Below are 24671 nucleotides of genomic sequence, written 5' to 3'. Positions count from 1 at the left end.
ACAGCATCCTCTAGTGTACTACTGTACAATCACGCTGATCACAGATACATGAGCTAGAGTAGCAAGTAAGTATTTTATTAAAAGCTGCATCCATGAGCCAAGATACACACCCACTACAATGAAAGGTTGGTTATGTGACAGCATATGACACACGATTTGGACAGGATAGACAGAGGGTGTGTGGGTTGAAACTGGGATGATAGACTGTGGGTGTGAGTGTCGAGAGATGGAGTGCATAAGGATGTTGTGGTCGGCTGAAATAAAATAGGTGTGTTAGGTGATAGCAGCACTCTCCGTGTGTCATTTCCTGGCCACGTTTGCCAGCGAGCATGAATAGGAAGGTACTGTGCTTCTCTAAGTTAGCATCCCCTGTAACACCCTCTCCTCCTCCTCCTCCTCCTCCTCCTCCTCCTCCTCCTCCTCTGACACTAGTCATTCTACCAAACATTTCCTGAGAACCGGAGCAAGGTCTGAATCTTGTGTGGGCTGTATTTTCAGACTTTCGGCTGAGACCAGCGTGTTTCATAACCCTAATATTTCATGCAGATCATAAATCATTGAGGAATGAATGTTGAGGAAGTTACAAGAAGAGGAGTAGAAGTTTATAAGAAGTTCAAGAGCGGATAAAAAAAGAATCCCAGCTGGATACTTATATATAGATATAAAGCAAATTCAACTGTCCTTGCTTTTCTTTAAGTAATAGTTTGATATTTTGGGAAACGCTTTCTTGCCGAGAGTTACATGAGAAGATCCATACCACTCTCATGTCTGTCCGTTCAATATGAAGCTATAGCCAACAGCTGTTTAGCTTAGCTTAGCATAACAACTGGAAACAGCTGGCCTGGTTTTGTCTGAAGGCAACAACACCTAACTACCAGCACCTCTAAATCTCACCAAATTAACACGCTGTATCTTGATTAGCCTGAACAAAAAACAATTAGCAGTTTTACGGGGGGTTATGAACTGGACTGTTTTTGTCCGGGTGCAGTGACTCCGCAACATGCTGTTCTTACACTTTGTTTTTTGTATGGATTAAACAAACAAGATATAAAGTGTTTATTAGTGAGCTTTAGAGATGCTTGTGAGCAGACTTTGGTAACTTCGGACAGAGCTAGGCTATCTATTTGCCCCTACTTCCAGTGTTTATGCTAAGCTAAGCTAACTAGCTGCTGTCTCATAGTTAGCATCAAGACATTAAAGTGGTGTTGACCTTCTCATTTAACTCTCAACAAGAAGGCAAAAGAGTGTATTTCACAAAATGTCATCCTTTGAAAGATTTTGGCAATTCCTTTGTGCAAGGATCTTGAGAGCATCACACGACAAAACCCTACTAAATGCAGGCAATGTGAGCCGACACAAGCCTGAAAACCCACAACAGTGCAACACAGTGTTGTTATTGTCCGTAGAATCAAAGAAAGAACCAATTTTTCTGGGATCAAATCCAAACCAGCATTCTGCCTCCCAAATCTGAGTCTGTAGCCTAACCATCGTGTGTGCTTTCCAATGGCACGTCTAATTACTGGCTGCAGCCAAGGTTAACTGACAGTTTGGGTTTTCCCATATTTCCCCTCATAAACCCTTAGTAATGTAAGGCAACACCACACAACCCATTAAAACAAGTATGTGACAAATACCTCTTCTTGCAGAAAATACACACCCATAGGTTGCAGGGGTTGAAGAACACATGCTAAGAAGAAATGGGTTCAGCTCAGGACTGCAAAGCTAAAATCATATTGTCACATAATACAAGGCATTGCAGCTGGATATAATACTGTGTTTTCTTTCTCACTAGCAAGGGGACTAATGCTAGGGTACAGAACAACACATTATTGTAAGATCTTCTATAAAGAGAAAACTCAAGTAGAAGTATTCCTGTGCAGAATCCCGTAATTATAAAAATGAATGAAAAATAAGGACCTCAAGTAACATCTTTGGCAATGCAGTGTTATTTGTAAACTCATCGGGTATTGATATAACAGCCATGTAAGTTATGAGCGTATCCCTGGAGACACACCCAAATATAAACAGCCTGAAATACACGCCTGCCAATCCAGCCAGCGGCAGCCATCTGGGCCTATCCCGTTACAGTGCTGAATAAGAAAATGAGAAAATAAATAGCTAGTGGTACCGAGTTCCTGTTCGGGCTGAGTCAAGAAAACCGCCTTCTCCTTTTCCAGCCCGCAGGTGATCAAGCCAGTGTAAAAGCTTGCTAATAAATTCAGCACCACGGTCCCCGAGGTGTCTGGGATTTGGGGGTCTTGATTGAGGGGATGTTTGACCTTCTGGTTGGAGCTCCCTGCCTCCAGAGAGCTGTTTTAAGCGTTAAAGAGTCGTGTCTGCATGGGTTTCAGTTTTCGTGACCCACTTAAAGGCTATGCGCTGGCAAACGTGCCCGAAAGGTTTCTCGTCTGGCAGCGAACCTGGTTTGCTCGGCTCCCGGTCTGCCAAAGCTTAGCAACGCCACTCTTATTTTTACTCCCCTCTAATTAGGGGCTGGGTGGACCAGGAGGAGAGAGAGAGAGAAGGAGGGATGGCCAAATGGAAAGATGGCCAGAGAAATAAAGAAAAAAAGGAGAAGAAAGTAAAGACGTCAATAAAAGCTGTGAATAAGAGTTAGAAAATGAAAATACATGGGGAGAGATGTAGATGCTTTTTATCCTGCGTAGGAGAAGGAATGCTTTGTTTAGCGTTTCATGAGGTCATGTTGTGATAACCCTCAGCGTGAAAATATTTATGAACTCAGCTAAGTGAAAGGGAAAAAAAAGGCCCTTAATAACGGATCGTGTTGGACATAAGTTCAAGCTAACCATGTTGTGCAAGTTACAACAGAAACATGAAGTCATTGCAGTCCTAAGGCTTACACCCACATGTTGTTTTACTCAATTAAAGGAACATCTCAACAGCAACACAAGCGTCTCCATGTGACTCTAATCTGTACGAGACTACACCTCAGTGGTGGTCCTTCTTTTAACATCCAGCGAACGGAAAGTTCCTAACGCTGAACAGAGTGATGTTGATACAGTGGGGAATGTGTTGCTCTTGCTTCAGGGTGAACAAGGTCAAGTACTGAAGGGTCAAGCTCATCCATCCTCTGGTAAATGGAAAGATGTCAGGGATGTATTACTGCTGCGCGGTCTGGAGTGCAGTCCCATACCTGTAGCGGTGGGTGAGCTGCTGTGTGCACAGACTTTCCATTTCGCAGCCCTGCGAATGCTCATTTTATTGTAGATCGGATGTTGCCTCCTGACTGCCATTATAGCATCTTGTTTTAACACAAATGATAGTTTACAGTCGCAGACACACATGGGATGAAGATCAAAATGAATTCACCAATATGAGGCGTCCCTGTTGCTAAGTCTCAGCCATTATCAGAGGACGTTACACCGGAAAGGAGTGACAGATGCTTCAGATTGGTCCCAGACTTAAATATTCCCCTCCTTTGAAGACATAGTATTTTCTTCCCTCAGGACACCTCTCTCCCTCTCCGTCCTCCATCTTCATTATTCCTCCTCCATTTCTTTGACCTTCTTGAACCCTGCGACCAGGCCAAGAAACTTCCACTAAAATATCACTACACTGTGCAACGTATCCTCATATAATGGTTCATAAAATGTCTTACAAAAAGTTGTTCTTCAGTTTTTGTGCGTTTTCCTATGAATGTCCAGCAACATGTGACACACGTCAATTTCCGCTCCAGTCTTTTAAAAATAAACTTTATTCTTCACAGAAAACAACTTGGTAGGTTTAGGCAACAAAACTACTCAGATAGGTTTCGGAAACAATTGTGGTTTGGGTTAAAATTACACCAGAAGTGCCGTAACTTAAGTACGGAACTTACGTGACAAATAAGTCAACGCTGACTTCTGGTTTCACACGGGACACGAACACCAGTCTCCTGGGCGAGGGTCTGGTGTATTTTGACCCACACATCCATCCCGACCTCCTCTGTCCATGCTGTTTGTTGCTCTTTATGCCTCCTAGTTCACGGATTACATACAAATTGATTTTGCGGGATATTTACGAATTACAGTGCATTACTTTTCATAGGTATAGTTACAAACGCAACCCGTTCTCACTCCCAACATGTCAAATACCGCCGTTTGGTAAGTGCCCCTCTGCATCAGAACCCGACGCACGGAGGCACCCTTTAGCAACAGTCTGTGACAAACCGGGCTTTCAACTAACTCCAATGTAAAACCATCCGCGGCGTTATTCGTTATTGGTATTAATTCCATGAAAGTCTGCTAAAGGCAGGTGGAAGCGGCTGTGGATGGGTCAAACAAACACAAGACTTTCAAACAGGAGATCAGTGTTTGTGTCACATGTGAAACTAAAAATAACGTTGACTAATTTTGTCATGTCAGTCGTTAGTCACATGACTTGTTCGTATCGTCTGTCCCATGAGTCCGGTGAGTCAGTGAAGTTAACATCAATCTCGACTGTCTCCTAACCCTCCCTAAGTGGTTGCCTTGCCTAAATATAACTTCTTGCGCAAACGGAAGTTTATTTTGAAAAAACACTATGCGTGTAACGAGCGTATCTTGACACGCCGTCCCTGGTCCGTCCAAAAGTAATGCAAGAGGGGTACCCTGTGCGTTGGTTTCCGATGCCAAGGGGCATTGATCAAGCGGCGGTATTTGACAAGGTGGGAGTGAGAATGTGTTGACGAACGGTGTATGAGACCAGCCCACACTATATAATGTCAGACACATTGTACAAAACCAGATTTTTGTTAAATTGTAGCTGCCGGTGGTAGTTGTATGTAAAAACTGGATTATGTTACTATCTCAATTGTAAAATGTATTGTACACTTTAACTGACTCTCTCCATTTCACTCTCTCCAATGCACTCCCAACAAGTCTTATCAAAGCTAAATTATGAAATTACACATAGCAGGGAGGCCTATCTTCCAAAAGTCAAGGTGGTGGAGGGGGGTTTCAGATAAAGCCGTCGTGGCTCACTGAAGTGAAATTCTCCACCATCGAAGTCAGCGGATTGGCAGCAAGATTATCTTTCCTGCGTAGGCAGGAAATCAGATCTGTGAGCCCCATCAACAGGAAATTAAAGAGAATAACATGGTTTAGACAAGAGCCAACAAACCCCGGTCTGCCTAGATCCTCCCAGCAGCCACTCCAACCAGTGACTGGGCCTGGCAACGCATGAGGACATCCTGACAGTGAACCACTCCTCAGTCCAATCTGTAGATAAACAGCAGCCTCAGACACCAGATATCCTTATGTAAATAATAAATGTTTTGAAATTTCTATCTCAAACACTAGTGAATGTTCTCCATCCTCTTGTCAGGCTTATCTGGGCTCGTTACATTTTCATCTCTGTTTCTGCTTTGAGAAGGCTCAGTTAACACAGCCTCTTAGATTTATTTTTTCTACTTCACAAATACCCTCTCTGACTATAATTAGCTTTCCTTAATCACATGAACTGTGTATCACGGTGATCTCATTATATGTTCCTTGTTTAATTGTTTCAGCAGAGATGGCAAAGTGTAATCTGTCTTAAATTCCTTAGGCATGACTGAAATGTGTATCTTCGCCCTCTGTTCCCAGCCGACACTCCCTGTGGGATCTTTAGTCTGACTCTGTTTCCACAGCTGAATTTGAGCATCTATAAAAACCCTTTTACAGATGACGCTCTCATTAATTCAGTGGGCGCAAGTTTAGTGTGTGCAGGTGGAAAACAAGATCACTCAGGACTTAAAGATAATGAATACTGAATCAAAATGCACCCCTCAACATCTGTGGCTGCATCAGCTGCTTTATAATTCATTAGGCAGGGATTTTGATGAAACCTCACACTCATATCTGCAAGAGTCTCACCATACCCTGCATGCAAATGTGATATTATATGCTTCGTGTGTGAACATACAGTAGTTGTAGGTTTGTTCATGCATGGTTATGGCCACTTTCCATGTATATCATATAGTTTTGTAGCAGGTTAGTTCAGACATAAGATGTCCTCTGTCCCCACTGTGTGTATAGTTGCAGATGTAGCCAGCTTAACACACTTCCACGCTGGCCTTTTAAGTCTTCACTGGAAGCAATTTTGAAACAGTGAAAATAGTATTTGATGACAAATTCAATGATTACAAGTCAGAGAAAGATGAAATACCATAGACAATAGGTGACAATGGGTGTTATATATTAGTTGCATTGTTCCTCACGCCAGGAAGTAACAAACATTAAGTTCTCACAGGAAGCAAAACATAGTAATTAATCTAGTAAGTAAACATATAGTAGGCTAGGGCTGTCCTCAACCAAAGACTTTTTTAGTTGATTAATGCGTTCAAGACGACTCAAAACTCAAAAATTTCCGACCTACTATATGAGTGTTATGCTGCAAAGCAGCATAACACTCATATGAGTTTGTCAACTAATCAATTATTAAAACAGATCTGTAAAATTGAGTTTTCCACAAAGAATCACACAAAAGCACCACTTTAAACCTTGTGTTTATCAGAGATATGCTCATAAGTGTCTTGGAAATAAGTCATTCAGCAAGAAAAAGCATAAAAAAATATAGACCAAAACAACTGATTAGTCGACGAATCCACTAACAGGACACAGCACTATAGTAGGCCTACAAAATACATAAAGTTATCAGTAAATCAAGAGTTATTTAGAATGTTGTATTAGCAAAACATTAACCTCAGACAGCTAGCATACCGACTAGCTCGGTAAGCAGTAAACTGAACACAGTAAATCACAATCACAACATCAACACTCACAAAACAGCTAAAATAATAGAAAGAGTTCCTACAGAGAATACTCTGAGGACGATTGAGGAGGAGGCCTAGATTAAAGTTGTCTGTCGGTTTTTGCTTGATGACAAAATGAAGGATATAAAAATGTCAATTAGTTAAACTGCAATGCCATAGAACTATGGGTCGTGTCCACAAGGTAACCCAGAAATTGCGAAAACTAGCAAAAACTAGCAAAAACTCAAGCAAGACACGCTGCCCGACGACCGGCTCGAACCTTAACCATTCGAGGTCAATGCCTAAACTTAACTATCTCGGAAGGGTTTCACAATTTTCGTATTACCTTTTAGCCACGGCCAGAACTAGCAACAGACTATTGAACTAAACCTAACAGCTGGCGGCAGAATACACCGTATATGTCACTAAAACACTGTTTTAAATTAGTGGTTCTCAACCTTTTTGGTTTATGACCTATGTGTGACCTCTCATCACAGGTTATGGTGTTAGTGTAATGTCATGGGATGTGAGTAGTGATTTTTTTCCTTCACGGATTTGTCTCATTTGATGGATTGTTCAAAGACCTGAAGAGCTGAAAGCATCCAATATTCCACAAGAAGGAGTTATCTTGAGGGGTCCCGAACGTCTCCATACATCTCATATATAATACACAACTCTCACGTGCAAACTAAAGTATAGCCTAATCATGTATGAAGCCACAATCATGCAAGTAAAAACACACCAACACTGTATGTGTTGCTGTTTACTGGTCAGTTCCAACTACAGTGCGACTTTAAGGGCCTCTTCAGTGTGTGAAATGTGCCGCTGATAGAGTCGACAACAAATCCACATCTACAGTTTGACATTTCATATTCCTGCACGGTAAATCCAATGAAGCTCTCATTGATTCCCTACATCGATTTATCTTAGCCTCTCCTTGGTGAAATACGGCAGTGCCCAGTAATGGGAACTTGAGTATACTGGATAGGCCTATAGAGTATCTGTGGTGTGTTGCTGGGTCATGTTGGGCTGGGCTTCGGTGGGTTTGGCTGCACGCCCCTGGGACAGCTGCACAAAGGAAACCAGCCGCCTCTGTCTTCAGCATCTATCCACAATAAGTTGTCAGCTGCCAGCAACACATTCAGCAAGCTGCCCAAGACGCCTCCAGCTATACGTCCACAATGAGACAACAACGGTGCTTCTGTTACAAGTGTTGCCCTAATTGAAATCCTCTATTTATTGAACTTGCATTATTGCCTGTGTGTGGCTGCATTTCTTTGGGGCATGTAATTCATTTTGGTGGTTAATGAACCTTGTTTGTCTAGATACTAGTAGACCACAGAGGATAATCTTGTGCTGCATGGGCATCATTGCATTAAGATCTTAGTGTGGCAGGTGCAGAGATGCATGACTCTTTTCTATAAAGGTCAGAGGAACTCAAGCTCTGCTCTGTTTGCTGATATAAGCAAATAAAATGAGTGTCATTCGTGCTCCGGGGTGAAATATCTTGTGACTGGAATTACACGTCTGTGCAAACAGACCCAAAGCCTTTCGGAAAATTCAAGCCTCGGTGTGATTATGGCAGCGAGCTCAACACAACTCAGCACACTAGTGTACATTCTATATGCTAGTGCAAAAATCACCTCTTCTTAAAGTTGGGAAATACACTTATTTGCTTCCGCACATCAGGTAGGTGCGAGGCTATCAGAACAGCATCAGTAAAGTGACGTAATGTGTTTTGTTAACTAAGTTTCGATCCTTCTTGGATCTTCGTGAAACATACTAATTAAAATATTGTGGCATGGAGTAGCGTGTGTAACGTTTTGTTCTACAACATAAAACATGTCAAATATCCAACTAGTGAATTTTGAGGCTTTTACGTGAGGCGGTTGCTAACAAGTGGCTAATTGAGAGTAAAACTACTTCCCAGTGTGATGCTAACTTCCGTGTTGGTCTACAAAAATACATCATCCCTGCAGCACTCTATGGGCCTACGTTAAATCAAGCCGGGCAGTGGCCTGTTCAGTCTGTAGAAATATTGTAATTAAACATTTTGCTTGAAACTGAGAAAACATTTTATCTCTTTGGGCAGACAGAAGACATCTGTGGGATCACTAAAAAACGTTGAAGGTAAACAAAAATACCGTTTTGACTTTGCTCTTAAAGTTTGCAAAGAGCACACTGTGACCGAATGTGCAGAGTAGCATACGGTGAACAAAACGGGGCTATCCAATGTCCTTCACTAAACTAGACTAATCCTGATTGTCTGATTTCATTTCTCCTCTGGTCTCTCAATTGAGTGGGAAGGCGTAGAGACAACAGGAGGCTTTCAGCCCTCCAGTGGCTTCATCGATTCCCCGGGGGCCCCAATCGGTGGCACCGGCCTCAGCTCTGGGCGCTGACACACTTGTGCCCTTACAGACGTAATGCACCCGGTGTGCAATTGAGCAAATGACAAATGAAAGCAAAGAGCGGGCCTGCAGCCTGCGAGTCTGACGGGGGCTCGGAGGGGGCGTCGAAGGTCAGCTGCTTTCTCAGAGCGATCTTTTTCAACCAGGCGTCCAAAGTAAACATTCCAACTAACCTACAGCCGTCCGAACGCAGACTGAATGAAGGCGAGAGGAAATGGAAGGAGATGGAGAGAAAATGACAAAATGAATGCTTTTTTTTCCTCCTGAAAAGCTAATGTTTCACAGGTTTGGCTTTCCCAGCTTTGGAAGCCTACAGTTATTCATCTGGGTAGACATCATCCATTACCTCTAATTAACCAGATGATGGTCTGGTGAGCATAAAATGAAGGAGGCGATTAATCACTCACAGCACCTCCAGGCCTACTGCTCAACTGCTAAAAAAAGAGGGGAAAGTGTACAAAAAGAGCTCTTGGGTCTTTTCGTGCTTCTCATCCTCGTGCTCAGAAACTATTCTGGTCCACAAGCAGGAGAAAATAGAGACTCCTCTGTGGGTTATATTGGCAACATCTATGCCTGATGAAGGTCTGGCACCGAAACACTGCAAATAAATGTATTTTTGCAAGTAAGAAAGCAACTTAATATCTACGCACCTGACAGATCTAATGAAGAAATGCTCTTTTATACACATGTGTACTCTACAGTTGATCTGTGAGAGGAGTAGAGAAATGATAGTTGTGCAGGCTTCTACAGTAGATGACATCTTTTATTAGATGGAGAGAATTTACTGCCTCTGTTGAGGTGTAGCTTTTCTCCTCTTTTGCTCGTTTGTGTCATGCTTCTTCTTGTGGGTGAGTTACTGGCGGTTTTGGGCAATGACGTAATTGTGGAAAGGTCCCGGCCGGGTGCAGTCAAACTTGTAATTCAGTGAGGAATTTTTCATCTGGTCAAGGCTGGCCGGGTCTGTCTTTATAAATAAAGATGTTAGTCTTCAAAAGAGGGAAAACAGAGGAGGAGGAAAGGAGAGACATGAAACCCTTTTACTAAACCTTCGTACTTACTCAACACTGCTGGAGAGCCATGATATTAATTTCTAATCCCCGTAAAACGGTCACAGGTCAGATTTCTGTGCTGTTTACAGTATGAGGTTCTACAAATAAGAACATGCTGTTGCTGAGCATGAAATAATTGGAGTCTTGATCCAGGAAAATATTATCCTGACCAGAGGAATCCAGAATTTGTCTTCCAGACGGTGGTTTTTGGGGATCGTTCAAGGTCTGTTCATGAGTCAGTTAAATCTCCACTGCCATATGCAATTCAGCCACTTTCAATCACTCTCTTCTCTGTTGATCTAAATCAAATTATGGTCTGACTATATATGTACAAGTTTAGCATATTAAGCGTACATCTTTTTTAATAATGGATAATCCCAGCAACCTCCCAGCAAGTGCTGGTATAGCAGCACACCACTGCTGTGCACTGACAGTCAGCTACTGTCTGCTGCTATCATCAGCTGTGTTTGAAGTGGGAGTCTGGGCTGTTCCAGTGGTACCGACTCGCCCCATGTGTGCTTTATTACCTCATATTCAGCGGTGATTTATGGCTCTTACACAGACCACTCTTCCGAGCTGTTTATATCTGCCGAAGATAAAAGAAAATCATGGCTTTATTACCCAGACGGAGTGGGTCTGTTTACGAAGCAGACGGGGCCTGCATCACACATATATTCTGCTCGGCCTTTCCAGAGGCAATAAACTGTCCCATGTGTGCAAACTAGCAAAACACTGAACGGGGCTGAGATGTGTTAAATACAAAAATGGTATCCAGTGGAACACACATTCTATTATTATCTTCTCTTAATGTTGACAGGTAGACATTTTATCCTCGTGACTCACATCCTGAAGAAGCAACCAACCCCAGCTTTGCTTGGATTATTATTAAAATGTTTCTGTCTTGAGTGTCTTGCACCTTCTCAGTCAACCATTACTATAATCAGACACACTGTTTCAGCTTGTAGGGTAATTCAAGATCATACTGAAGAATGCATGTCCCTGTATGCTCTGTGTCTTTCCAGTGCCTTCTCGAAAAGCAACTGCTATGTGAAAAACTGTTTGCCTGCAGCGCCATCCTGTGGCGAGAATGAAAACACCACAAAGACGAGCATTTGACAGTCAGTGTGCGATTCAGAGAGACACAATTCATGACTTTCACCTGTTTTAAAAGTCAGCCCTCAAAGACAAAAAAACAATCAAGAGGTCTTTTACAGTATCACGTCATTTTATTAGCCGGTACAGAAGATTAACTGTGTTTTAAGGCTCTGTTTTACTAACACACTTGAGACCAAAAATGACAGCAGCTCACGATATGCACTGGCAGAGAGGTCAGTGAGTTCTACATTTTTTTTAAATCAGAAAAAAAAATGATAGTGTCTCAGTACATTTAAATAATGAACACTTTGTACTTCATGTAATTTACAGAGCTTCTTATACATCCTCTCCAGAGTGCCAGTGAAGGTTTTACTTCAGACAATAACAAAAATGATGGGCAGGTATCACCCTCAAACCCAAGAAGAACCTTTCTGATAACAAAACAGTACAGGATCAGTAACTGTGATGACATTGTCTAACGTGTGCGATATTGACTATAGTTGAAGCATGCGAGTTAATACGATATTACCGTCTGCAGGATGTTGACGAAGAGGATACATAAGCTGAAAGCGCAGAGGAGTGGGCTGCACAGTTGGCAATTGTTCGGATTGTTCTCAATTATGATTTCTGATTCTGCTCATTTATAACCTTGATGTTGTTATATAAACGTATAAACACTCATCTCAACAACATAAACTGCTATTTTCTACATACACCAAAGATCAATAATCCACACAAAAAAAATCCACAATAAGACAAAACATTCTTTGTAGTTGCTTTGCCATTTCAGAAAATACTGTATGTAGCACAAAGAAACAAACCAATAAACAAAACAAGACTTTTATTGATGGAAATAGTAATTATATGTATATATAAGGTTCTGTTTCCTATAAGTAACCTCACACTAAAAGTGCATTTTACTGACAGATTGTATAGTGTTTAAGCTGTGGAGAATGATAATGCAATACAGTATATCGTCATGTTTTTGGTAAACTAAACAAACAACAAATCAGTAAACTTAAGTTTTAAGTTTAAAAATATGTCAAGTTAAACTTGATGCACTTATCAGTCATGGTTTCATGTAGTTTTATAAACTGCTATCATGCAATCCCTGTACGTTCCTACAATGTATCTGGTGATGCAACTTAAGCTAAAACTCTGAAACAACTGTACGTTAAGCAGATCAAATAGTTCTTACATATCAATAAGCAGAATCAGAAATCATTTTTTTTTTTAAATTAAATTCATCCCACAGTTTACAGAAATTAGTTCAAAGAACCCAACACTAGGACTGTTTGACAGCAAACAGAGTATTCATGTTCAGGGAGCGAGCGGCCCCAGCCTCAGCTCTACGTGGTGCGTGAGCCAAATGGCCTCGGTGGCGGTCTCGGCTCCCTCCTCGCTCTGCCTGACGGGAGCCGCGAGGTTACGGAAGTCGTGTCGGATCTTGAAAGAAACGGTGACGTCCTCATCCTCTTCTTTCTGAGGGATCACTTTGATGAAGAAACCAATCTTGTTGGATTTCCTGAAGGCAACAACACTGTGGAAAGAACAGAGGGATCAAGTTAAGAGTTACCTCACACTATTAATTCATTGTGATTGTGTGTGTGTGTGTGTGTGTGTGTGTGTGTGTGTGTGTATTAACTTACTCTGGGTCATCCTGGAAGTCCTGAGGTTCAGCCAGTTCATCGTACTCAGCAGCAGCATCCTTTCCTGCCAAGACCAGTTCTTTGCTGGGAACCATAACCTAAAAAACAAACAGTTCCAACATTCAGTGACTTTCAAACTATTGGATGAGTCAACCTAGGTTTTAAACATTATATATATAGCTTCTCTGTTTTGAAGCAATGCGAATTTATTCTGGAAAAAATATTTAAATAAATCTCCCTCAACTCAAAAATGTGTTTTTGTTTATTGTTGCTTCAAGTTTGACCTTCACTGTGCTGAAAGATGGATGTGCAGTCTGTCACTAGAAGGCTGTTTTAAAATTCATCTGCTGGAGGAGGAAATGTTTCTGTGCTCACCTTAACTCATCTTAAGTTTAAGACATGTACTGTATGTATCAGCATCATTTTGTGACATCAAGACTAATTTGGGAAGCCAAGGAAGTCCAGTAGTTACAACTTTTGAAGTGAACAATATTTGCAAATTCATAGATTCTGGATGGTTTTTAAATGAGGGAGGAGAGGCAGATTTAATTTGAAGAATGTTTTCAACAGGGAAACTGAATTTTTTTGGGGAAAAAATTATTATTCCAGTACGAGTATTCTTATAAGTCTTCACATATGTCACAAAAGATTAAAATAGTTACCATTAATGTGGCTTTAGTTTTTATACAACACAACACATTTATCTGATTCTAGAAAGGAGACAGATAACTACAATTATAAGAAATTATTAGAGAATGAGCAGATGTGCGGCAATTTGCACAAACATGAAATAAACGAGGAGCTTACAGTCATAATAAAGACCTAAATAATCACTTTACCATTTTGGTTTGGGTCCAATTTTCTGGGTCGCTCTGAAAACAGTTTGGGGCTCTATGGCCGACCACTTTGGGTTTCTGAAAGCACCGCTTGCAGCTCTTTGAGGAATCCCTGCAGAATTCATGTGGAGTTGTCCCAAAATCTGACTTGAATACAACAGATTGATGTTTGCACCAATCTCGGAACCCATCGTCTACCGGTCTGACATCGGATAACCCTCTGTGGGCAAGGGGCTATATCTCTGGGGTTCCGGTGTAGCCAGCAGATATCCGGGCCAAGACATCCTTTTCCGTGCGCTGCTCATTGTTTACAGTCCGATTAGCAACTTGAGATGCGAGAGACGACGTCTACGACCGGATTGTTTCACAAGTAGACAGTTTACAAGCTAATTTTAAACCAATTAAAAGCTAAATGTGTGGTTTTGGAGATTTCATTTCGGCCAATGCCAACAAAAGCCTGCTCAAACGTGATTGGTAGATACTACTCAGACTAGAAAGGGAAACCAGAACACTTCCGATACCAAAATCCTGTCCCTGCGTATGAATGCAGAATCTGTTTATAGAGATGTTTGCACTGCTCAGAAAACAACTCATTCATATTTGTGCTATGTGTGAGGGGGGGAAAAGGGACTTTGGACCACATTTACCTGTAAAATGAATATATTGAACCCTTATAAACATCAGCACTTACACATACTATAATATAACACATAAATACATGCAAGAGGTGAGCGAAGCCACCCTTGAAAAGAGCTGGTCGATGAAATCAACCGAGCGTGGCCCGCTGTAGTTCACGCTGCCCTCCAGGTGTTTGAATATCAGATCAAGCAGAATGACCGGACTGCAAACTCTGTTTGGCCGCGAACGTTAAGGGAAATGGGTCATGAAGACGCTCTGTTTTGGCCAGGAGCTCTTCCTTGCCCAGTCTGGACCAATGACTTCACCGCTAAAGAGGCCAAGACAAACAGCCTGTAGTCACCGAGAGCCTCGCAGCGGCTGCCGGCAACTGGCAGCCCAGCAGACCATTTAGCACAGGAACACGGCACTCTTAGCTGAGCGTGTGACAGCTGACAGATGGAGGTAAAATGGGACCCAACTGCTCTGCATATGAGATGATGACAAGGCTATCTACTCCATAAGGAACAGGCGGTGTGAAGGAACACACCGCCCTGCGCTCTCTGATGATGGCTGGTAAGATTGCAGGAACACTGGTTGATATAATATGCAATATTTAAAAGTAGGCAGGTGGTAAACAACCGCCACAATCTGTGCACAGTTCTTTTATTCTCTATTTGAGCCATGGTGCTCGTCCCAGCAATTAAAACTCCATTCATTGATGTTTGGCCACCATGTGGAGCCGAAGTACTCCCCAACCAGCTGATAAACACACAGCCCGGACATATTATCGCCTCATAAAGAGGTTTTAGTAAACAACTGTGAACCCAGCAGACCACATAGAACTAAATTATCAACCCATTGAAATGTTTCTGACCACCTGACAAATTTAGGTTTAATGTTCACTGTCCTTTAAGCTGAGCCTTAAAACATCTGGGTTATTAGCTGTTGGACTGCAGAGTTGGGTGATGATTTAACATATTCTTTACATTCAGTATTTACACCAATACTGTTTAAGTCAAAGTGGCAATATTTGGTAGTGGTTGGGAATTTTGGCAGCTATTTTAGATTTAGTCATAGTCTTAGTCTTTAGATGAAAAGTCTTATTAGTTTGTCACATTTTAGTCATAGTTTATCTAGTTTTAGTCGACAAAAAGTCATTACATTTTAATCAACTTTCAGTCATTACTTTTGTAAATGTTTTCTCTCTTAAGACCCAGCCCTGCAAACTTTATGAATTATAGTAGCACAACTGTCAGGACTGAGGACTAAGACGGACTGAGTGCCGCCACAGTGTGTGTTTGAGAGAGAGTGACAGGGAGACGGGACGAGAAGGTGGAAAGTGCCGAAAATACTGAGAGATTTTGATAAAGATTTGTTTTTTTTAAACTACATTTCAGTCTCGTCTTTTTTCATCAACGATATTACATGTTGATATCGTCACGGTTAGTATTTAACGACGTCGGTGCCATCTCGTCATCATCTCATCTTAGTTGTGGAATAAAAGGTCGTTGACGAACATATTTCGTCAAAGTTTTCATTAATGAAATTAACACTGATTCCCCCCAGAACTTGAAACTGATACTTTCTGTGACTACAGATTATTTCAACAAATGAAGGAGAAAGTCTAGTTAAATACCTTAGCTGTGCTGTTGATGTCATCGGGATCCTCGTCCTCACAGGCAGTCAATGTGACGTGGGTGATGTTCTCCACTGGGTTGGTCAGGGTCAGCAGCACTTGGCTCTCCTAAATAGACAGGGTGGGAAAGAGACAAAAGTTTAACCCAACTTGCCTTCACTTATAAGGTCGGGTCTTCATTTGATCTCTACAATAGACCATTTAACTCTGTAAATGTATTAGAACTAGGGATTCTTATTGAGGACTAGGCTTTGTCCTGGTCAGTAGCAAGCAGGTTCTTAGGGACGCCAAGTGCATTTCAACCTTTTCTGAAGGACCCTTGTATTAATACTTCGATCTCTGGGCATCAGGCTGAAAAGTACTGAGAGATGCGATGTCTCCTTAGTGACACAACCCCGTCTTAAAACACAAAACCTCCTTCTTACCCTCATACACTTTGCTAATAATCAACTACTACTCTGTACTGTGTTTAAATGTCCTTTATTATCTTGTTTTTTCGTAATTCTGTTAAATTTATTGTACTTGTTACTCACTTATGCACTTTTTTTATATATCTGAGTGACTGAATTTCCAAAACAATAGAGACGGTCTTAACTTGAGCTCAAAAAGCTGAGTTACTGGTCAGTGAGCTGTGTTTCAGTGCAGCATGTTACAGACTCAACTTATTGAGGTTAAGATTATGAACAAGATGAATAAACCATGTAAAAGATATAGTGAACATGTCAGAAGCAGTGCACACACTGACCTTCATGGTCCGGAGATTTGGAATGGACATAATTCTCACTTCAGGGATGTAACTCCTGTGGGAGGAACGATCAATACACAGTTACACTCAAACACACTGACTGTGTCCAACACAGCATTCAACCACATTCACTAAAAGCTGAGAGTTGATATTGGTTGTACCAGATAAAATGCAACCATTCGCAAACCATAAACTCCTGAGAACAACATGCTACTTGTTCTGTATTAATTACTCCTAAACTACTATTTTCCTTTAAAAATAACAATGTGTTTATGATTAAGCTTTTTGCATGGATAATTTCCTGAATATGTGTTTATAGTTGCACTTTGCTACAATTTAACTTTAGGACCTTAATCTAATTAAACTAAATAAGGCCTCAGGCTGATTTAGATTTTTTATGAATTATAAAAAGATCAGCATCATCATGCTCATACTCACACAGCCACCAGCTGAATTTTAAACTTGATTGAAGTAGGATTAAACTCTGGCTTGCTCAAGTTGTGCTCACATTTCTGAAAAGAGGAAAGAAAATTATTATTATCTAAATGTGATCTACATAAAAAACAACAGCCGTTTAACTGATACAAGAGAGTAAAACCCTGCAGTGGTACTGACCCTGCAGCGCAGTGAGCGCTTCATCAGGAGGTGTTTGTGTCTGGGGTGGAGCTGAGACGCCCCCGCAGGCTGGAAGTCAGGCTGCAGAAGCCGCTGGCGCAGCGTGGTCACTTGAAGGACACAAGATATTTCTTAGATAATTAGTAATCATTTCAAAAATAATGAAGAATTGTTAAGTGAGCTCTAAACAAACTCTTACCCTCCGGTAAGCTGATGGGCCTGGTATAACAATCTTCAGGCAGAGGTTCCACTTCATCAAGGGCCTGGGCAGGTTCGATGGAGATCTCTTTCTGGTCCTCGCCCTCTTTAAGGCTGGTGATATTACATAAATACTGCCATCAACAATCTGTTGTATCTCTTACAATAATGGCATGTAATGTTAACTAAAAGCAGTAAAACATAAAGAGATTTTCTAATGTTGACACCACTCTTAACATATACAAGTTACAATAAATGTACTAACAGTACAGGTGGTTTTGGAAGTTTTAGTACATTCACTACTAATAACCTATGTATATTTTAACTTGACACTGAACATTTACTTTAGACTTCTTTTGTACCTTCTTGGTAGCCACTGGTTTCCACAATTTGCAAAGCCTTGGCACAATACTTGAGGTAGGCAATCCACTTAACAGTCCAGCAACTATATTTAATTTTTTGTCAAGGTTACTTTGAAACTGCTAAATTCAAAATTCAGAGCATTAATATAGCAGCAAACAACTATTTACTATGTAAAGATATAGTGGAGTAATGCCGTCCTGAGCAGAGAATGAAGTCGCTCTCCCTCTGTGTGTGTTCAGAGCTTCTCTGCGCTTTGTTTACGTAGCCGGTCCGGCCGCGCGTGCATGGTAGTGCATGCGAGTCCCAGTATGTTTGTGCACTGGCCAGCTAACGGCCGTCGCTCTGCACTGCGCTCCTATGGCAGTTACCGCTGATTACACAGTCCCTGTCCACGGCGTCGTAAACACTGTTATCTCTGTCAGCGCTGTTGCCGTTGTTTGCACCGTTAGCTGCTAGCCACCAGCTCAACCGTCTCTGTGTTGAGAGTCGTGTGGAGGCAATCACTCAATCTAAGCTCAGAATTTGACACCTTTAAAGTTGCATGGTCATGCAGTTAAGACTTGAGAACTCAAATTCATATCCTTATTTTCATGGTGTCCTAGCCTGTTTTTACATGTATCTCCTGAATCTGACTGCATACTTTGTCAATACAGTGCCTTTTTTGTCGGCCAATTATTCATTTTCAGACTTTAAGCAGGTTCCTTGAATACATTTCGGTGGTGGAATATAAAAATGGTGATCGCTCACAACTGTATTACTACGAGGTGATGATGTAACTTTGAGAAAAAATAGGGGTGACGAACTGTTCACTGTGATGGATTACCTATGTATCTCAGGCCAAGTTTCATGGCTCTACAAATTGATTTTCATGGCACACTGAAATTAATGAAACTATGGCTGCTGGATGGCAAGGAATCAATTTATCTAAGTCACCAATAATATGCATGTAGTTTGACTAGGGGAAAAAAATGTTCCATTCGTGGAACAAAAGAGCACTCACGATAGGCCAGACAGGCTTGATATGGGAGCTCCAGGCCTCTGCCGCTGCAGTCTGGTTCCAAGGCCATATTTTTCCTGAGTGAATTTAGGGGGGAAAAAAAACAAGATCAGGCATTCTGCCTACTGAAAAGAAGGATTCAAGAAAATTTATGAAATTACATAATTTACAACCATTTTTCTACATGACTACTTTTCACACAGTGTCTTCACCCAAAAGGGGAACTTATGACAACATTAAAGAACAAAAATGGAAAGTAATATCACTTAAATAAACAATAAATAAGCCAAACACAATTCCATTTGTCTAGTGGTAAGAGACAGTAACAGGAGCCTTTCTGCCCAGGATAGTGGGAGAGAAGCAACTCTGACAGACTGAGGGTTCAGGACTTAATTAGTATGAAAACTATGTTGATCTGGTTACACAGACTTCAACAAAGTCTTCTATTTCTTCTCTCCCTGTAACCAACAGAAAGGCTCCCATTGTGTGGATCTCAGTCTCATTTAGCCAAGGAGACATTCATGTGATCTGTGAGGTCACTCAGTAACAGATTAGACAGGAACAGAGATGAAGAGAAGACAGCGATACTGTAAAGATGAGACTATCCAAGTTGTGAAAAATACAACTCACCACCACATGAATAGTGTGTTGCTGGGGGGCAAAAACCAAAATATCAGAGTGCATAAGCAAAGAAACAAAGAGAGAATAAAGAACCAGGTGAAACCAAAGCAAGTTAGCAAACATTAGTGGCATTTGGTGGCATGCAACAGCAACAGAAATGCATCAGTGATGGAAAACAACTGCAGGACATCACAGCTTAAGTGCTTTAAACGGTTCCAATACATAATAGGAAAGACTGGTTTGCTTTATTGGATGTTAATTATTGTATAAACAGAATGCAGGAGGTAAAACAATGTGCCAAAAAGCTCAAAAGCATGAAAACCATGTCCACACCAGGGCGGCTAAATTTGAAAAGGTACATTTTCTGCTCTGTTTTGGCCTTTCAGACAGACTAAGCAGGGTTTTTTGTCTGTTTTGTTTGATTTTGCTTGTGGATTGAGAAGTTTTTGAAAACAACCCAAAAACGCTGATGTCATTTCCACAAGTAAACAGCATTTTCATAATTATCCGCCTAAGTATAGACATGGTGTAAATCTTCTAAAGCAGCTGATGTAGCTAATTATTATTTCCTGTTTTGGTTAATGGTGTGCTAATCATATAATATCCTCAATGGCACATACTTTGAGTATATCCTTGGTAATGTTATTGAGGTTTAGGTAGAAACTCTGTATCAAATAAAGCCATCTAAATTCTGCTCCAACAGTACATGCACATTTGGTAACACATTACAGTGAGACAACAGCTGTTTGACATTTGAGCAGGTCAAAGAAGAAAGTATGTTTTTTTTTAAAAAGGCTGAATTGAGCTCAGAAGAAGAGGAGTACCGAGAATGCCAGAGGCATGCACTGTCGTCTCCGGGCCAGCTTCTTCCTGTCTCTGTCCTGCTTCTCTCTGTGGGCCAGCTGCTGGTAATACTCGATCAGCTTGTTGATCTGTAGGGAACAAACATTTCATCCAGAGATTGGTCATCAATGCTTCATGTCTATCCATCCATCCATTATCTGTAATCGCTTATTCTATCCAGGGTCGCAGGGGGCCTGGAGCCGATCCCAGCTGACATTGAGCGAATGCGGGGAGTAAGCCGGAGAACCCAGAGGATGTATTTTTTATAAAACAAGAGTGATGAAGAATATCTGGGTAATCCATGCTACCCCCCCCCCCCCCTCCTCTCCTCTGCTCTCTCCGCCCGCAGCCGGAGAGAGCAGAGGAGACACCGGCACCCGGTCGGTAACGAGAGGGTAACATAACTCTCTGAAGAGCTCCGTCACTTCACAAGACACGGGAAAGCTCTGTTGGTCTGGAGGAACTGCAGAATTTATTTCTGCACAAACGTCCCCTGTGCATTCACTAGATATTCTCAGAGCTAAACTCTTCTGCAGTGTGTAGTGAGCGCGCGTTCACGTCTAGAGGTGGAGCGAGACAGCGAGGACGCGCGCGCATTCTGAGTGAAGGAGAGCATGCAGCAGAGACGAGGCTCCAGCCACACGCGAGCGCGCATATGCGAACGCGCATGTGTGACGACCCGCTACATTTATGCGCGTACAAAGTTACAAATAGTCCCTTTAAGCAACCAGTTTGCTTTTGCATCTGGCCAGCTATGTAAGGGTGTCATTCACAGACACATCTATTCAAACAGAAGTTATGCATGATCAGGAAGCATGTGAGCAACTTGTGAGAATGAAAATGACCAGAGGGGGAAACTTACCCGCTGAGTATGAGGGTTCTCTGGCTCCTGCCATCCACCGCTGGCTGCAGTGAACACAATTCACAAGAGACTTAGACAGCCATAAGAAACACATTCAACAGATAACAGCTTTCTGCATGAGCTAAACTAATGGACGAATGTAGACCTACAACAGGACTTTGACACATTGTGGTGTTTTGGTACTGCTGAAGCTTCTTTCTGCTATTTGAAGTTAAACTTTTGGTAAATATGACCACATTAATGTGTATAACATATCAGCACCCACCAACTGATTTGTCAGCCATTCCCACGTCTCTGGAGGTCCAGCGACAGAAGCCACAGGCCAGGTAGTAGGCCTTCTTCATGGCCGTCTTGGTAGGATCATCAGGCAGAGGGGCTGGGATGTTGGTGGCTCGAGTAGACAGTGTGTGCATGCAACATGGGCAGTCGAAACAATTCGCACACCTACAGTAGAGCACAGATAATCAGGAATGAATGAAAGGACATTAAAAGACATACATTTGATGAAGTAATGAGACAAGACAGGTGCAAAGTCAGCAGTATGCACATCAGTCTCACCTGTTCTTTTTAAGTTTAGCCTCTGCAGATGGCATGTTCTCAAGACAGCTTGGACAATAGTGGGAGTCCACCTGATCAACAAAAACAGGAGTACAAGAGTAGAGTCAGTCAAACTGTGCATCTACATTTGAAGGTTTATGTTACGATCACACAGCTGCAGCTGATTCAGAACGATGCTGCTAGAGTCTTCACTAAGACCAAGAAAGTGGATCATATCAGTCCAGTTCTGAGGTCTCTACACTGGCTCCCTGTCTCTCAGAGTCCTCACTAAGACCAAGAAAGTGGATCACATCAGTCCAGTTCTGAGGTCTCTACACTGGCTCCCTGTCTCTCAGAGGATTGATTTAAAAATACTCCTGCTGGTTTACAAAGCACTAAATGGTTTAGGGCCAAAATACATTTCTGATCTTCTGCTATGTTATGAACCATCCAGACCTCTCAGGTCATCTGGATCAGGTCTGCTTAGTGTCCCCCAGAGTCACAACTAAACATGCAGAAGCAGCGTTCAGTTTTTATGCACCAAATATTTGGAACAAGCTCCCAGAAACCTGCAGGACCGCTCCAACTCTGAGTTCTTTTAAATCAAAGCTTAAAACTTTCCTGTTTGCTGCTGCCTTTTATTAAACCAGATAATGATCTTATACTGCACTAGAGCTTTTACTCTCATGTGTTATATTCTATTTTAGCTTCTATCCTAGCTTTCATTTTCTAATCTTTAATGTTTTTATAACTGTTTTAATTATGTCTTAATGTTCTTTTGCACTTTGTCTCAATGCTCTTGAATGTTTATGTAAAGCACTTTGAATTGCCCTGTTGCTGAAATGTGCTCTACAAATAAGCTGCCTTGCCTTACACTGGTTTCCTTATTGTTGTGTTCCCTGAGTGTTTTTATAACTGCTACATAAATAAACCTGATTATCATTAAATATAGTTAGCATTTATCTGGGCAGTGTGGTACAATGGTGAAGAGGGGGACTGAATATTTTCTTTCAGGAGGCCAGATTGGTGGTTTTTGGTCTGAACTGTAACGTTATAAGCAATCACATGTTTACACTGAAAAATCACAGACTAGTAATGTTGAAAGCATCTGAAGCTCTCTGGGTGTGGTGTCTATAACTGTGAGCCACGTTAACAGGAGGGGTTTAACAGTGTGTGACAGTAGCTAGGGTTGACTAATGTTGTAACAAATAGTTTTTACTTCATTTTACATAATCTTTATATGATACAAAGCGATGACTTTAAACCCAAAGAGCTTGTTTGCTTATTTATGCTGTGCTAACGCTAACACCACCGGAAGTTTAAACCGTCCTTTACCAGCCAATCAGAGGAGGAGATTGTTTGATTGACAGGCGGCTTAGCCATACAATGCGCGAGTTGGTTGGACTAGCCCCGCCTACCTGTCAAAGCTACTAGCAAGCCGGCTAACAACAAAGTAGCTACATGAAGCTAACAGGCTAGCTTGAGCAGAGTTAAAGGAGATAAACGTTCACGTACCTCGTGAGACACACACTCCAGAGACCGCAGCTCACTGCAGTAGCGACAGAAGTAGAGCTGAGATAGAGGAGCTCTGATCCTCTTCTCTCCACGGACCAGATAGACGACTCTATCCGGCTGCAGAAGAGACGCCATCTCTCTCTCTCTCTCTCTCTCTGTCCGAGCTGCTCCTCACACTGACTGCTCTGATAGTGGTGATGACGTCACCGCCGCTGGTTGTCTGTCTGGGCCTTTAGAGGAGACACAGTGTGCTCAGTGTGGCCCTCATGTGGTTCATGTTGAAACTGTCAGCCCCCACACACCCCCAGGTCAGGGGTCAGCAACCTTTACTATCAAAAGAGCCATTTAAAGGGACTATTTGTAACTTTGTAGCGGGGTCGTCACACATGCGCGCTCGCATATGCGCGTTCGCGTGTAGCCGCTGTACCCTCCTCCTCTGCCTGCTGGCCTTCACTCAGACAGCTCAGCTCGCTCCACCTCTAGACGTGAACGCGCGCTCACTCCACACTGCAGAAGAGTTAGTTTAGCTCTGAGAATATCTAGTGAATGCACAGGGGACGTTTGTGCAGAAATAACTGCTGCAGCTCCTCCAGACCAACAGAGGTTTTCCGTGTCTTGTGAAGTGACGGAGCTCTACAGAGATTTACGTTGTCTTCTCGTTACCGACCGGGTGCCGGTGTCTCCTCTGCTCTCTCCGCTGCGGGCGGAGAGAGCAGGGAGACACGCTGCAGAGCCCCGCTGCCTCAGCCTGCACTTAGGCAGGAAAAGCCAACACTAGGATCAGATCTAAATCATGTTCATGGAGAGACCTTCGTCTGGTCAGCTAACATTACTGCCAAGCAGCTGAAATATAGAGTGATATTGTGGTTTTAGCTGACTTGTGTCGCCTCACTGTTTTGAGTGATGCTCGTTCAGGTATATTGAGAGCGAGCAAGCGCGAGCCCGACGCTGACTTTCGTTGATTTCACGGCCACAGGTGTCGCTGTTAAGAAGCATTTCTGAAAGTTACAAATAGATAGATAGATTTTATAGACTTTATTGTCATTGTCATTGAAAACAACGAAAAACAGTTTAGCAGCTCTTTGCAGTGATAAACAAACATTAAAAACATTCAGTCACAAAGTAGAACAATAAATAAGTGGATCATCATAAAGTGCAAATTATGGTTCAGCAGCTAGTGTCCTCAGCCTTTGAGAGATGTTTTTGGACCAGGTTAGGTCTGATGAGATGTGGACTCCGAGGTACGTGAAGCAGTCCACCCTCTCCACCTCCTCTCCACGTACGCAGAGGGCAGAGTGCTCCACCCGTCTTGCTCTCCTGAAGTCTATTATCATTTCTTTTGTTTTTGTTGTGTTTAAATCCAGGTTGT

At 42.1% G+C, this 24671-nt stretch overlaps 1 protein-coding gene across 2 annotated transcripts; it reads right to left on the bottom strand.

The window, feature by feature from the left end:
* Positions 1-11378: 11378 nt before the first annotated feature.
* Positions 11379-23437, bottom strand: dctn4 (dynactin 4). 2 transcript variants are annotated; one of them, XM_037780528.1, is made up of 14 exons: positions 23303-23437; positions 21809-21879; positions 21516-21694; positions 21251-21294; positions 20370-20477; positions 19555-19575; positions 18928-19001; positions 17566-17678; positions 17367-17476; positions 17190-17263; positions 16752-16806; positions 16007-16114; positions 12917-13014; positions 11379-12807 (listed from the first exon to the last, which is right to left on the bottom strand). In XM_037780528.1, the coding sequence occupies exons 1-14, from the start codon at positions 23435-23437 to the stop codon at positions 12588-12590; spliced, it is 1410 nt and encodes a 469-aa protein (XP_037636456.1). In that variant the 3' UTR covers positions 11379-12587. The 2 variants fall into 2 exon arrangements, with proteins under 2 accessions (XP_037636456.1, XP_037636458.1); XM_037780530.1 differs by lacking the exon at positions 19555-19575 and having other exon boundaries at positions 12588-12807.
* Between the last annotated feature and the right edge of the window lie 1234 nt (positions 23438-24671).

The sequence above is a fragment of the Sebastes umbrosus genome, chromosome 9 (genome assembly GCF_015220745.1).
Source record: "Sebastes umbrosus isolate fSebUmb1 chromosome 9, fSebUmb1.pri, whole genome shotgun sequence".
Classification (NCBI taxonomy): Eukaryota; Metazoa; Chordata; class Actinopteri; order Perciformes; family Sebastidae; genus Sebastes; species Sebastes umbrosus.
Note: the sequence above shows the minus strand (reverse complement) of the source record. Positions and strands in the feature narration are given on the sequence as shown.